General features: G+C 36.6%; 1 protein-coding gene across 1 annotated transcript in view; it reads left to right on the plus strand.

Moving 5' to 3' along the window:
* The window catches only part of SBF2 (SET binding factor 2), a 483,108-nt gene that overhangs the window by 188,161 nt on the left and 280,108 nt on the right, over positions 1-14,839 (plus strand). Inside the window, exons 5-6 of the mRNA XM_065403329.1 lie at positions 12,457-12,573; positions 13,993-14,103. Of these exons, the coding sequence (XP_065259401.1) occupies positions 12,457-12,573; positions 13,993-14,103 (228 nt within the window). The remainder of the gene's footprint in view (positions 1-12,456; positions 12,574-13,992; positions 14,104-14,839) is intronic.

Here is a 14,839-nt window from a genome sequence, read left to right on the forward strand (position 1 = left end):
TTTTTGTTAGCATAGTCAATTTGCCATTATCTTTCTCTTATGCCCTAGGTGTAGTGGAAGAAAAACTGTTAATAAAATTAATTTAATTGGCTACAAAGTACCTGCCTAACCTCGTTTCAGTTTTCTGTTTTTCTATCTGAGATTATCAAGTTCAGCAGCAGCCTGCAGTGATATTTTTTATAAAGGGTAGTTGAAAGCTGAGCAGTAAGAAAGTTATCTGGTCATTAGAACCTCTCAGCTATTTGGCTCCATTTTTGTCTCTGAGTACAGCGGAGATCAGATATTTACCATTACTTTGGCAAACAGAAAATAACAAAAATAACCCTTCTGGGAAACTAGAGATATTAACAGTAATTTGTACTTTTCTTGCCACTTGTAAATTGGCATTTGAAACCGATACTAATTTTCAACTGTGGATCAAGATGTGTGCTCTAAACTAAACAAATTGTATTAGAGGAAAAAGATCATTGCAGAGTAATTTGGTATTTACCCTTCTGTCTGTACCAGAAGGTTATTCCTTGGCTTATGTGGTATGTTGAATACACAGTGGAATATTAGAGGGTTGCAACATAGTTTAGAAGTGCTGCACATCACGAGTTGTCTAACGGGGGCTCTATGTACTGAATGTATTTATAGATTTCCAGTGGTTGCTAACAATTCCTTTAATGTCACCATAGATAACTTGGCACAACCACTAAAGTTTATGTGCTGTATGAATGATTCTTCTCTGTCCATTTGTTGAATTAGCCTAATTACATAATTTTCCAGGGGAGGCACATCATTGCCATATGTGTTATATGTGAAACATATATTATACTGTAAATGCCAGTCTCAAGAAAGTTGTGGTCTCTTGACATATAAACAAGCTTATTTGATTAACCCTTGATATACTTACTTTTAAAAACAATTCTTTTGTTGTTTGTTCTTCTGAAATCCTCTTTAGTCTAACCCCAAATTCAGTACTAGTATCTCATTAAAATATTTGTTGCTTGATAAAGTGCAGTAAACTTTGCACAGTGGGCTTTGCATGTCATCATAGATGTATACATTTTTAAGTCCAAAAGGGGCTCTTATGATCATCTAATCTGAACTCATGCAGAACACAGTCTATAGAACTTCACCCAATAATTTTTGCATCAAGCTCATAACTTCTGTTCTGGTTATAGCTATATAATATTTAGAGAAAGATATCCAGTCTTGACTTCTGCTGCAAGTTATAGAGAATCTAGCCCTTTCTTGGGTAAGCAATTCCAGTCGTTAATTATCCTCACTGTTAAAAACCTTTCAAATTTTTCAACATTCTTTTTGAAGTGCAGACACAAGAGTTGGACACAGTTTTCCAGTTGTGGTCTCACTAATGCTGTATACCGGGGTAAATACCACCTTCCACTCCTACCGGGTATTCCTGTGCTTATACCTCCAAGGATTGCATTCGCTGTCTTTAGTTAGCTACAGCATCACACTAGGAGCTCATATTCAATTGGTTATCTACAATTACCCTGAGTCCTTTTCAGAGTCGCTGCTTTCTAGGATGCAGTCCCTCATCTTATAAATGTGACCTACATTCTTGTTTCTAAATGTCTAATGTTACATTTGGCTGTATTCAAATGCATGTTGTTCAAGAGATCCTACCTCACCAAGCAGGCCAGGTCAGTCAGTATAACTGACCTATTTCCATCATCACCAGTCCACTGGTTTTTGTGTCATCTGCAAATATAACCAGCGATAATTTTATATTTTCTCAGTATTGGGCCGAGAAAGATCACTGCAGAATCCCATTGGAAACTCCCCATTGGATGATGATTCCTCATTACAATTACTTTTTTCAATCTATCAGTTAACCAATTTTTAATCCATTTTATATAGGCTATATTGATTTTTGTATAGTGTTCATTTTTATCATGTGTCAAATGCTTTACAGAAGTCTAAGTATATTATGTCAATACAGTTATCTTTATCAAGAAAATTTGTAATCTCAATAATTAACTAGCAGCTTTGTTACTTCTTTTGTATGTGTGCTGGGGGGAGGGATAGCTCAGTGGTTTGAGTACTGGCCTGTTAAACCGAGGGTTGTGAGCTCAATCCTTGAGGGGGCCATATAGGGATCTGGGCCAAAAATCTGTCTGGGGATTGGTCCTGCTTTGAGCAGGGGGTTGGACTAGATGAACTCCTGAGGTCCCTTCTAACCCTGATACTCTATGATACATATTTAGGGATTCTGGTTTTTGTTATGACAAAAGTATAACAAATAATGAAAAGTATTGAGACAGATGTATCTGTTTACTTGTTCTTATACAAGAGCAAAAGTAATCAGTTGAAAACTATAACCACATTAAAAAGCCACTTAGCTATGAACAACCAGTAAGGGAACTAGGCACTGTGATGATACAAATAATCAGTAATAATATGAGGATAATGAGCAAGAAATGATGCAGGCTGTGTGATAACTGACAGCAGACAGTCTGAACAAGATGTGAATTCCATCAAAAGTCCCTCTAAAGGAACGTTGCCATTTTCTGATGTTTTTTTCCCCCCACTTTTTAAAAAAAAAAATCTGATTATTGTAAAATCACTCAGTGTTACTGGGGTTTCAGTTTAATATGAAATATCCCCAACCCATATGCTGGTGGCCATTACTGATAACTAAAAATTAGATAACTAATTTGAAATCGTGAGAATATAATTCTAAATCTGCTTTTAAAACTGGTGTTTTATTAAATTTCTTTCCTTATATCCTCTGATGTAAGTATTAACATTCCTACAGTCAAATAACAGCCTGTACACTTTTGAGAGCTCAGAGTACAAAAATGGATTACAATTAACTTCCTGTAACAGAGCTATGAATTCAACTAAGTATATAGATCATGCAGTTGAAAAAAGAAAGCCTTAATAAATGTAGATTAATTACGTAGAATGTTGTAATTACTGGGAAAATATTTTTTTAAATATCATTCTTCACTGAAGTAAGGTTACATTAAAGCCATTACCCTAGCCTTAGTGCCTTGGGACTGATCATCAGTAGTTAGTACTGTGTGTCTTTTAGGCCGGTTACTGCAGTAAGTACAGCTTTTTCATTCATATTTCTGCCATCCTGTTTGATTTGCTGATTCTATGTTACTTCCTTCGTAAAATAAGGAGACTGATTTCAATGTGGCATCCTGCTTGTGAATTGAAACAATTTAGGTGCAAATGTTTACACTAATGATATAAAAACCATAGCAAAGAAAGATATTTATCAAGTACTTACAACAAATTACAGCAAATCAGCAAATTATATATGTATAGTGCAAATGCCATCATATACTTTGGGATAGCATATTTGTCTTCAAAGTGTTCCATTCAGTGGCATATTTGAGACCCAACCTTTGGATATATTCTGAAGGTGGTTGGTTTTGTTCAATGATGAGTGTCTGATATAGTTTATTTTCCAGCACAATTTGAATTCTTTTTTGTGTGTTTGTGCCCTTTGGGTGTCAAGACATTGCAGCATTACAGTGCTTTAGAACTGTGGGTTTCTTCATTGTCTGTAGCATTCAAGCACATTGAAGAACGGAAGAGTTGGACTTTCAATCTTAACTTTGAATTTTCTGCTCGGTGTGCACTACAGCTGGTACCTGGAAACTGATCTAAGTTAATACTACTTTGCTAAGCCAGACATGCTGAGTGACAGACATTAAATGATAGTGTAAAGAGTGCTGCAACAATTTAGACAAAGGCAAAGTAGTCACCTGGGACATGTAAGTGAGATGAAAATGTAATGTGCATGCTGGTGGAACCCATTACTAGTTTGTAATCCAAGTCTAATAACCTTAGTCAGGATTAGGGTGAAGGAATGGAAAAGTGCAAGTCCAGAAAAGGCTTCTTGTTTATAGTATTATTTATTTATTGCATCAGCACCCAAAGTGTGCTAGTTGTATACACACGTAGAAAGATTAATTCTCTGCTGCAAAGAGCTTGCAGTCTAAAATACATGTAAAGGGAGAGTGAAATTTAGCATGGTTCTTGTTAGTGCCATAGCTTTTTAAATACTGTATAAGCTATCCCTAATTGCTTCTCTATCTAGTCTTTATTAGCAGGTGACTTTCCCGTAGGCAGAACAGTAGAAGTAGTAATGTCCTAACTCTTAAGCAAAAGACCATAACTCCTGCCTAAGGCAAATAGAGCTTTATCGATACTTCTTGGCAGTTGTGCTCATGCAATTTAAGTGTATAGTCTAAAGTATTCTTTTCCACAGCATACTTTGTCCATTGCTTTCAAGACGGTGCATGGTGTCTGCACCAGGTCAGATATAAAGATTTGCAGCAAGCAGCATTACACCTGTTTCTCAACAGCTATTAGAGACATGATGCAAAATGAGGGGCTGGGGCATTAATGTGAAAGTGGATAGACAAAATTATTACTGATCCCACCATATGACTCCACTGGACTCCACTAGTTGTTCACAGCTGGCAACCAGCAGCACAGTCATGTTCTCTGGCTTTATAAATGCTTCTTTAGGGTGAAAATGTGACATTTGTTCTTGTATAGCTCTTAACAATTGCAGGCACATGTGGAAGAATGATCACTAGACATTCCTTAGCTATGTGAACACATTTTAGAAATCAGGCCACACGTACCCTTAGCAGTGCACCGAATTTATTTTACACCAGCAATACCTCTCACACTATGCACCCTTACAGGTATCATATTTATATATCGAGATGCACTTAAGTCACAGCTTGTATGCCAGGAAATGAAGTGAGCTTAGAGTCTTGAACAGACTGAGGAATAGTCTAACAATTTCCCAGCACTACTGCGTAATTACTTACAGTGGGAAGATAAGAAAACAAAAGTTAAAGGTGGTATTTTGAACAACAACAACAACAAAAGCTTTCTCATTTATCACCTGTTAAGACGATGGAGACAAAATGGCTAAGGCTGGAAGCGTTGTCAGGAGACCCTCACAGTTCTATGGACAGAAAAGAGGAGTTGCAGGCCATGTTTATGGAAGTTCCTGCAGAGAGATTATTTTTTCCTTAGCTGGAGGGACATTGGATAGAGGGTCAGTGATGAGTATAACTATTATGTTTATTACCATAATACTTATGCACCAACTGAGAATGGGACCTCGTGCTAGAAAAAATGTTCCTGGTAGATAGTAAGTTTACTACCTTGTCAGGAAGGATTCTTGCCTGGTAGGGAAGTATTTACATATAGAGAAAATGTTCCGTCTTCCATAAAAATCCAAGATTAAGCACAGTATCCCTTGCTGCCCTGCTAGGTATTGAGTTTCTATGTCCTGACTGGGCTCCTGGGTCCTAGAAGATCCAGGTTTAGAAAGAAAACCAAAGGACACTGGCCACATAGTACTGTGAGTACAGAGAATAGGGAGGGAGTAGGGTTCCATCAAAAATAAGAAATTACTAGTTTATGTAGGGTTTTCATATGGTAAAATAAAAAGATTTTATCAAAATTTCACCTTGATAGGTGAAGGGAATGGAAACTTTGTCATGTGGAATAACTGGAAGTTTTAGATAGTTGTTCAACTACAGATGCTCACATGAATTACATTTGAGACTTAAACCAAAACTTAAACCCTGATTCAGCAAAACACTTAAGGTTGTGCTGAAATATATTTCTATTCAGCAAGTACCCAAGTGTGTACTATTTCTAGTTCTGAAAACTTACACATTTCCCAAACTGGTATCTATTTTTTAGGTTCTAATAATAGTTTAGGAACACTTCACTTTTTTAAATAGCTGAAATTCTAATTTACTTTGGAATGGCATTTTTTCTCCTATCTTTACAGTTACCAAAGTTTGTATGTGAGGAAATTTAGGCATAAGAATCTTTGTGCTTTTCCCCCAATATTGAACTGAAATTAAGGCCAATTTGCTCTCTTCTCTTATATGGTATAAAGGGAAGCTGAAGGGCAATAATGTAGCTGAAGAGGGTCAGGAAAGACAGTGAGGAGAGTGCTCAAAACCACCATCATATCACCTCTAGTTGGCCCAAACACAAATACATTGCAGTCTCCAATCCTTGGGTTGCATATTCTGAAACACTGTCATTCCTAATGTACTTGTAAACTGAAGAAAAATACTGGTAAAATAAAATGACTGTTCAAGAAACAAAAGTATCCTTTTTTGTTTGATTTCCCTTAGTAGGGAATATTTTAAATGTCCTTTTCTTTTGTCAGCTTCGAGAGAAAGGGCTGGTCCACACTAACCCCCCACTTCGAACTAAGATACGCAACTTCAGCTACGTGAATAACGTAGCTGAAGTCGAAGTATCTTAGTTCGAACTTACCGCGGGTCCACACGCGGCAGGCAGGCTCCCCCGTCGACTCCGCGTACTCCTCTCGCGGAGCAGGAGTACCAGCGTCGACGGCGAGCACTTCCGGGATCGATCCCAGAAAATCGATTGCTTACCGCCGGACCCGGAGGTAAGTATAGACGTACCCAAAGTGTGTGTGTGTGAGAGAGAGTGGGGATGGAAGACTGTAATTGAAAGAAGGGATGAAGAATATGGCCTTGCAGCTTGTATTTGGTATTGTTACAGAATGCATGTGCTGTTAATACTTTTCATGTAAAGTAAGCTAAAAGTATTGTGTTTGAAATGATTATTCACTTACTGTGCTGACTTTAAGAATGTTACCTGTGTGTTTGTCAAAATCTTTAGTCATATGACTGGCTTTATTTCTTCTAAGAATTTCCATGATTACTTTATTAAGTTGAAGTTACAGTATGCTTACAAAGTGTATGATTATATATGTGTATTGCAAATATACTCATTGGTCTGTTGCTAGCCAGGTTCAGTTTAAATAAGCTGTAGATGTGAATTCTTTTCAATGGAAGGCTTGTATAGAAAATTAATGCAATTACATTGCCCATGTAAAAAAAAAATTAAGGCCTCCATTTTCTTTGTTAGAAACCATGTTAATCCATACAAGCTTCCATGTCCCTTTTGCCATTAAGGGCACTGTAAACATACATTTTAAGTGATCTTTTTTCTAATTGTGTGACCAAACAAAACTTGTCGGGTATTTCGAATTTGGTGCTCTTAAACCTAAAACTAGTGATTAGTGGTTAGATTAGTTGATAGAATAAATTTTTGTTTGAAAGAAACTAATTCTTAACTGTCAAACTATATTTAAACAAGTCCTCAAGCTCTTGAGTTTTCTCACCCATTGTTGATGTAAAAATTACAAAGAGTGAGAATAAATTTATCTTTATGCTATATGTGACTGATAATGAAAAAGAAGATCATAACATTGTGTCTTTTTGTCAAGTTGTGGGTCATTACCTTTTTCACCCTGATATAAGACGTACAAATGGATTGATAGAATAGAAATGTCTGTACTGCCTACATCTTTGTTCTTATTATAGTAAAAATCAATGTGCAGCAGTCCAGCAGATGGCAGTAGGTTTTTTCTCTGTGGCAGGTGTTTGTGCTGTAGTATTAAAATATTTAATATAATTCCCTTTTATAGTAAATTAAATCAGGTTAGCTATCCAATAACAATAACACAAAACCAATCAGTTTTTATATTCTTCAATTTTTATCTGTGGGCTGATTTTTGAATAATTTAAATTATATGAGTTACACTAACACTGAATTCTGGATAGATATCAAATGGTGTTTCCTAACATTTTCACCATGAGTGTTCATGTTGGCAGTTTTCCAGGAGCTGCACGGCCAAACCTATTTGGCATATAAAAAACATAATATTTTTTAGTATTTGAATCTTCTCTGACAGAGAAATAGAAATTGCTTGTTCTTCTGTTGAACAACCCAGAATTGATCAGCTTTTTCAGCTTCAGTTCTGAAAAAGAATTGCTATGGCCTTCATTTTACATCTCTGTAGCTACACATTAATTCTTGGTGCCTATTCCTTGTTTCAGTGAGGACAATGGCAAAAATTCCATTGATTTCAGTAGTAGCAGGATCACTGAAGTACAGAGATTTCCCCTTTTTATTGAATCCATGTCCAACAGCTGCTTCTTTCCATTTATGGAAATCCTGTACCAGAGATCATCACTAGTTTTCCATCTTGTCATTTCATATCAAGAATAAGACACTTCTGCAAGGTAAACAACAAAAGATGATCATGGTCTTGTTTAAAAATGGGACAGATAGCAATTTTGTAGAAAGACTTTTTTTTTTGTAAGTCCAAACGTGGCAATTACTAACCAGACAAACCATCTTGGAACACTGAGATAAAATAAGTATTTTAAATAATCTGCAAGGTTATTCAAAGTATAACCAATTCTCAAAATACATCTTCATAAAATGAATGATCTGAAATTAGAGATGTGCAATGAGACTCTCCTCTTCCTCCCCAAATCTTTTGGCTGCTCCACAAAATGACTGCACCACACCTTAAAGGAGGGTGGGGGCATTGTCTGGTTTGCTGGGGAAAGGAGAATATTTCTTTAAGGGTGGGGGTGAGAGAGAGGCATAGATGCTGCTGCAAAAGCAGAGTGGGTCAGTGTGGTGAGACTGACTCATCCCCCAGGGACCAGAAGGGATGGGAAGTTGATAAAGGGCAAGCCTAGCGGGAGAAGCCCCTTTTCCCTGGACCAAGTGAAGCAGCACCCACCTTCCCACCCATGGCAAAACACCAAGTTTTGGTTGGGACCCTCTGTGGGTGTTGTGCTAGCCACTCCTTTCTTGGGGGAGCTGGGGGTGGGAGAAGGAATTTTTCCCTTGCCACCACATTGGCCAAGGTGGAGTGGAGTTTTCTTAGTCTTCACCACAACAGGTTTGAGGGGGAGGCTTTGTTACGGTGACTAGGGAAGGGAGTTAGGCTAAGATGTCGCAATTCATTAGGTAAGTGTGGGGTGGACGTCCAGTACAGGTACTCTGTAGGGAAGGATGCAGTGTTCTGATAAATAGTTAGGTATGGGACTTAAAGGAGGTGTTTGTTAAAGGAGCAGAATGTGGGAGGGTGGTTTGGGGTGCCTATGACTGGCCTGGTAGGGAGCCAACTCCCCTCTTCCTTTATAGCTCACCTCAACCCTCACTTGGGGGGGGGGGAGGAATGGTAAGGTCCCAGCAATGGGTTGACTGGGGACCAGAATGTAAAAAGTGGGGGCTGGCGGAAACTCTCAGGTAGATATTGAAATGATCCTGGAGTTACCTGCACTGTACACTTTTATCTGCCGGGTTGTCCCAGACATCTAATAATAAAGTTGTAGCCTGATTAAACCATATCCAGTGTCTCCTGTCCTTCTTCCAGTATAGCTGGACAATAGTCTGTAGTCTTTTGTATTCAGAAGGAGCAGTACCAGTATGCAGAGACTAAATAGCAACAAAGTTTTATATTTATATTTAAAATTAAAGTAGCTCTAGAAGAGTGGTTCTACTTGCTGGGTAGAGATTCCTAAAGAGAGCGAAACTGGCCCTGTAGTTTGCTATGAGAGTCCAAACTATTTTTAACTTTGGTTGAGAGGATCTGTAGGATTGCTAAATGATGTTCCCAGGTGTTTTTACTGTGATAAATTATGTAAACGTTTTCAGCCTTAGGTTCAGTCCTTATATATTGAATCAAAGTAAATTCCACCAGTTGTGAAACTTTCCTTAGAATTAGAAAAAAAACAATTGTTTTCCAATTAATGCATTTATAAAATTAAGCCTTGAGGTTTAGTGGCATTGTTATTTACTGCTTGTTTAGAGAAGCCATACATTCTGAATTAAAGTAGCAAAATGGAAGTGACTGCATTCCTGCCAACTAAGAGAATTTGTACCTAGACTCCTTCCTTGTAGGACAGTGATGATGAATATATTACCAGGGGGGTGATATCTATATTTTTGAGGAACATGCCAGCAGTAAAATGCTGCTGTTTCATGCTGTTAGAGCTAAAGGAAGTAGCCTCCCCCCGTTCATAATTAAGGAGCTCTTGTGATATCTGCATAGAAGAATGTTGGGTCAGAGGCACAAAGAAAGCAATTAGACATGTTTGGAGGGGGGGGTACTCAAAAACTGGAAAGACAGCGCATTTTCTACAGTTTATAGTATGTCAGATAATGAATTTGTCAAAGAATGTGAAGAATGCCACCAATGAAAGATTGCTTAGTGTTTTGTTATAATAGGCATGATCAAAACTAATTTTTGTGAATTAACAATACTTATTCTTTATTACTGTATAGAGTCTTTTTTTAGTATGGCTACTTGTGAAATGTGCTGAGTAATTGGTTATGAGTTTATCTGAGTGATCTATTTCTTCACCAGAAATTCAGCATTCCATAGGTTAATAAGGCTTTTTTTGCAAATCCCAGCTGGTTTCCTTGTGAAGAAATTCCTGTAGTTCCTGGATTCTCTAGGGAAAGTGGTGAACCACCCTGTGGTTTTCAACTGCAAAATGGATTGAAACTTTGTCTACTATTATATGGTCATTTTTGTTTGAATATGAAAAAGACTGCTAAAATTGCTTTAGTTACAATACATAGTAGTATTGCTGTACATAGATGTGTAGTAGTAAATCCACGCAAAAAACCCAAACTATTTTAACTAATGAAGAATTTTATCAGATTGTAAAAGCTCCATTTGGTATAGTCTGTCTTACTGTCTGTATCTACAGATATACACAGGGAACATTAATATGAAATACTGTCTTATTAAAATGTATGTCAATGACGGCATGATTGTTAAAGCACAGTACATTCCAATGTTGTGCATATTTTTAATGATTTGTTTAAATACTTTGGCAAAGTGATGGCTTGGACTGCATACCTTTATATCACAGTCAAATGTACCTACAATAGTGGAAACTTATTTAAATAGAATTCCATATAAAATAAAAAATGTTTTCTTTTATTTATTTTTCTGGTTTACAAAAATGTATCCACTTCTCATGTGTCTGGGTGCACGTATAGTTTAAAAACGCCACCAAATTAGTTAACCAGTGCTAATCGAACATGCATTATATTTCATCCCTCAAACCTAGAGTATATGTAATCCCAATTAAATTCCTGCTTTAACCTATTCAGGTAAAAATCTGAGAAAACAGATGGGATTTACATTGTGCTCTGAAGGTCAACAAACTTTAGTCATGCAGGGGATGTGACTTCCAGTGTCTCCAGATAATTAAATCTAGGGTCTGTTGAACAACAGCTGGCTCTGTTACGTTGGAAAGTGAGGAAGATCTGGTCTCTCAGATAACTAAGATCCAAATGGCATGCTGCCAAACTTTCAGAATCAAAATCAGCACATTGAATTACACCTGAGGACATGTAGGGGGAGTCAGTGCAGTCTTTGGATACTGGTGTAATGTGCTCCCTTTGGCTAGCCTCATTACGTGGGTGAGTTGCTATGCTCAGCAGCAGGTGTAGCTTCTACGTGGGCATCAGGTGTAATGCCATGTAGAATGTATTACAGGACTCTCATCTAGACATAACAAAACCAAGGTGACAATAGCAAGATACACATTCAAGAGAACAGTTGTGCTAAATAAGGATGAAAAAGTTACTGTCTAGCCACTGATAGATGTATGTGAGACCCTCAGAGCAGATACAGTCACCCATCACCAGTTACTGGGATCTCACTGAAAAGTATTAATGGAACCACATGTGATCCTATCCATTTCTGCCAGCTCCACAGTTAGTTCAAGAAAACTTTGTGATCAGTGACATCAGACTTCTGACAGACTAGAAGGAGTCAAACATACCTATAATAGTGCAGTAATTAAGTATTTACCAGTTTTCAGTCTCTTTAAAGTGCTGTAGCATAATTTTTGTGAAAGACTAAAGCAGAGGATAAATGGCTGATTTGGCATCCTATTTATGCATATTGAATAGACTTAGGCCCTGCTCCTGCAGGTGACTTCAGAGGATCTCTGTATGTGTTCAGGGGGTGTACCCATTTACAGTTTTAGGTTCAGGTCCTTACTTTTTTCTTTTAAACAGAAACCAGTTATTTATTAATTTTCATACAGTTTGACAGAACTACATTTTTGATACAAAAATGAGGAAACAGTTATTCTCCTTCATGGCAATGTGAGGGGTTTTAAGTCAGTATTTTTGTACTTACGGAGCGGGATAGCTCAGTGGTTTGAGCATTGGCCTCCTAAACCCAGGGTTGTGAGTTCAATCCTTGAGGGGGCCATTTAGGGAACTGGGGCAAAATCTGTACTTGGTCCTGCTAGTGAAGGCAGGGGATTGGACTCGACCTTTCAAGGTCCCTGCCAGTTCTATGAGATAGGTATATCTCCATATATATTTATTTACTTTTTAATAATTACATCAGCAGAGTGTCTGTGCATATAGTGTTTTCTATAAAGCTGTTGGGATTTTCGTATAGGTAACTAAAAATAATGTGTTTGATTCTTTCAAAGATTCCATGCAATATATAATTTTTTTCTTTCTAAGCAATCTTGGTCCTTTAACATTCTAAAAATATTTCTTTGTAGGAATACTAGCCTTATTTATAAGAGATGCTTTTTTCTATTAATTAACTGAAGTGTATCTGTTTTCAAGGGAACAAAAGAGACTGAAGGTGAAGAAGAGGAGTCTGGTTTAATTCAGCCTGCTGAAGTATTTGCTCCCAAAAGCCTGGTGGTGGTGTCCAGACTAGATTATCCAGAAATTTTCAGGGTAAAGAACTCCCAGATGCCATTTGTAATATGTGTCAGTGTACAAATCTGTTTTTAATGAGCAGCAGTGACAAGTAGTTTTGATTTAAAACATCTCCGCATTGGTTTGGGAATTTACCAGCACAAGTAGAATTAGACTGTACTAAATAAAAATCAATGTCTAGGAGACTGAATGCCCCTCTGGGTTAATGCAGTGCCCTTTTACTCACAGAGGGCCTAGTTTTAAATCTACATAGACCACAAAATACACTCTTACTGATCTCAGCTAAAAGCCTAATGAAAAAAATCTTCATGACAAAACCACTCCTTATAGGTAAAATTAATCTCAACTGATACAGTTTGTTTAAGAATATTAAGAGTTAAATTTTAAGTATCAAGGATTATAGTATATGAATTATCTTCCTACCTATAAAGTGAGTGAATTAGTGACTCTTCCAGATCAATTTAAGATCTATAAAGATTCTAAGGAATCTAAGATTTCTTTCAGTTGGTATTGTGACTGACCTGAAGTAAACAGAAAACTTAAATTTTTATCAGGCCTCTAGCACTTTCAGATGTTTAAAAAAATATTATATTAACTGAAGCAAAAATAGTTCAGCCTAGTAATGCAGGAATAATTCATTTAATAGTAAGTTGCTGCCATAGTGTTGAAACTATTTGTAATTGGATAACTCCTAACAAATTGATCCATTTTTCAGAATTTTCAATATTTTCGCCAGCTAAAAATAGAAGGCAGCCAAAGTGCTATTACTGAGCAATGTAATTTACTCTCTCCCTTCCTTCTCTAAGACTTACTGGGAACCAATATTGTATCATTTGCTAAACAAATAGCTTTATCAGTTTTGTCAAACTTAATCAAAATTGAAGAGCTGCAAAATAAAGATACTAATGCTAAAATGTCAATGCTGTTTATTTTAAAATATTCTTTTTACTGAAATAACAAAAATACAAACTGTAAATAGAGAAGACATACAAATGTGGATCACTGATCCTCAGAATAATATTGGGATTATAGAGGTAAAATTGTAGGCATCAATCCGGAATCAGATTCTATGAGCATGGATCCCTGCACTGACATGAATTCCCAATGATTTAGTGGTACTTTACATAAACAAGGAGATTTATGGAAGGAGATCTCAGTGCCTGAGCAAGGGAACTCAGATTAAGCATTATATTTCTTTTTAAAATGTGGACACACACACTCTGTAGAGTTTGTGAAATCCAACAAGAATTCAGGGGGGTTGGTGTGACATTTCTTCAACTGAATGAATTCTTTTGCAGAAAATTACTTTTTCTCCTTTTGGAATGTACTTTACCATATTAAGATTGTCCTAGGACATGTTTATTTTAAAGTTATTGTATATTTGTCAGCAATTATCACCACATAACAATTTTATATATTTATTATTCAACTTTTTAGGCTTGCCTTGGCTTGATCTACACTGTGCATGTGGACAGCCTGAATGTGTCCTTGGAGAGTCTCATTGCAAATCTCTGTTCATGCCTTGTCCCTGCGGCCGGAGGCTCTCAGGTAAGTGGAAAAAAGTATTTTTCCAGTTAATTTAATTTATGAAGAAAACAAAAAATAAATTCTTTAAATATTTTCATTGAAAAAAAGGATCATAGTTCAGCTGAGTGTTGTCCCTGTAGCCTGCCTTCTAAAGATAGCAAAAATTCCATTCCAGGTTAAGGTCAAAGGGTTAATTTTGTTACTGGATTTGCCTTTTACAAGGCATAGTAACAAATCAAGCAGTTTGTTATGAGTTCAACTTTTTTTTAATACTATGTGTTCAGAAATAATTTTGTTTTATGCATTTTTTCTTGGGGGCTCTGTTATGTGCCCTCCTTTTTCATTCACTTTGTGTATGTGTGATGGTATAGTTCAAGATTCCTTTGCCCCTTTAAGCCAATTGCTACTTCAGTGCTAATTGTTTCTGACTCTCATTTTTATGATGCACAAACATGATTATGAAGTAACAATATATTTATTCAGATTTCTGAAATGCAACTGAAGGTGTCCAAAATACTCCAGAAACTAAAAATTACAGAATAAGCAAAGGGGTGTCCATAAGTATATCTACCTCGTCCTCAGCAGTCTTAATGAAGAGAGAAAAAAGTTATTTTCAATACAATGTTGTCCAAACTGCAGGAATGTAATATGTGGTGATGCTCTAAGACAAAAGTATAAAATAACAATTATTTAATGAAGAAATAAATTATTTATTCTTACATGTAGTTAAAATAGGAATAGCATATTATGCCAAGAT

This window comes from Emys orbicularis, chromosome 4, assembly GCF_028017835.1.
Source record: "Emys orbicularis isolate rEmyOrb1 chromosome 4, rEmyOrb1.hap1, whole genome shotgun sequence".
Taxonomy (NCBI): Eukaryota; Metazoa; Chordata; order Testudines; family Emydidae; genus Emys; species Emys orbicularis.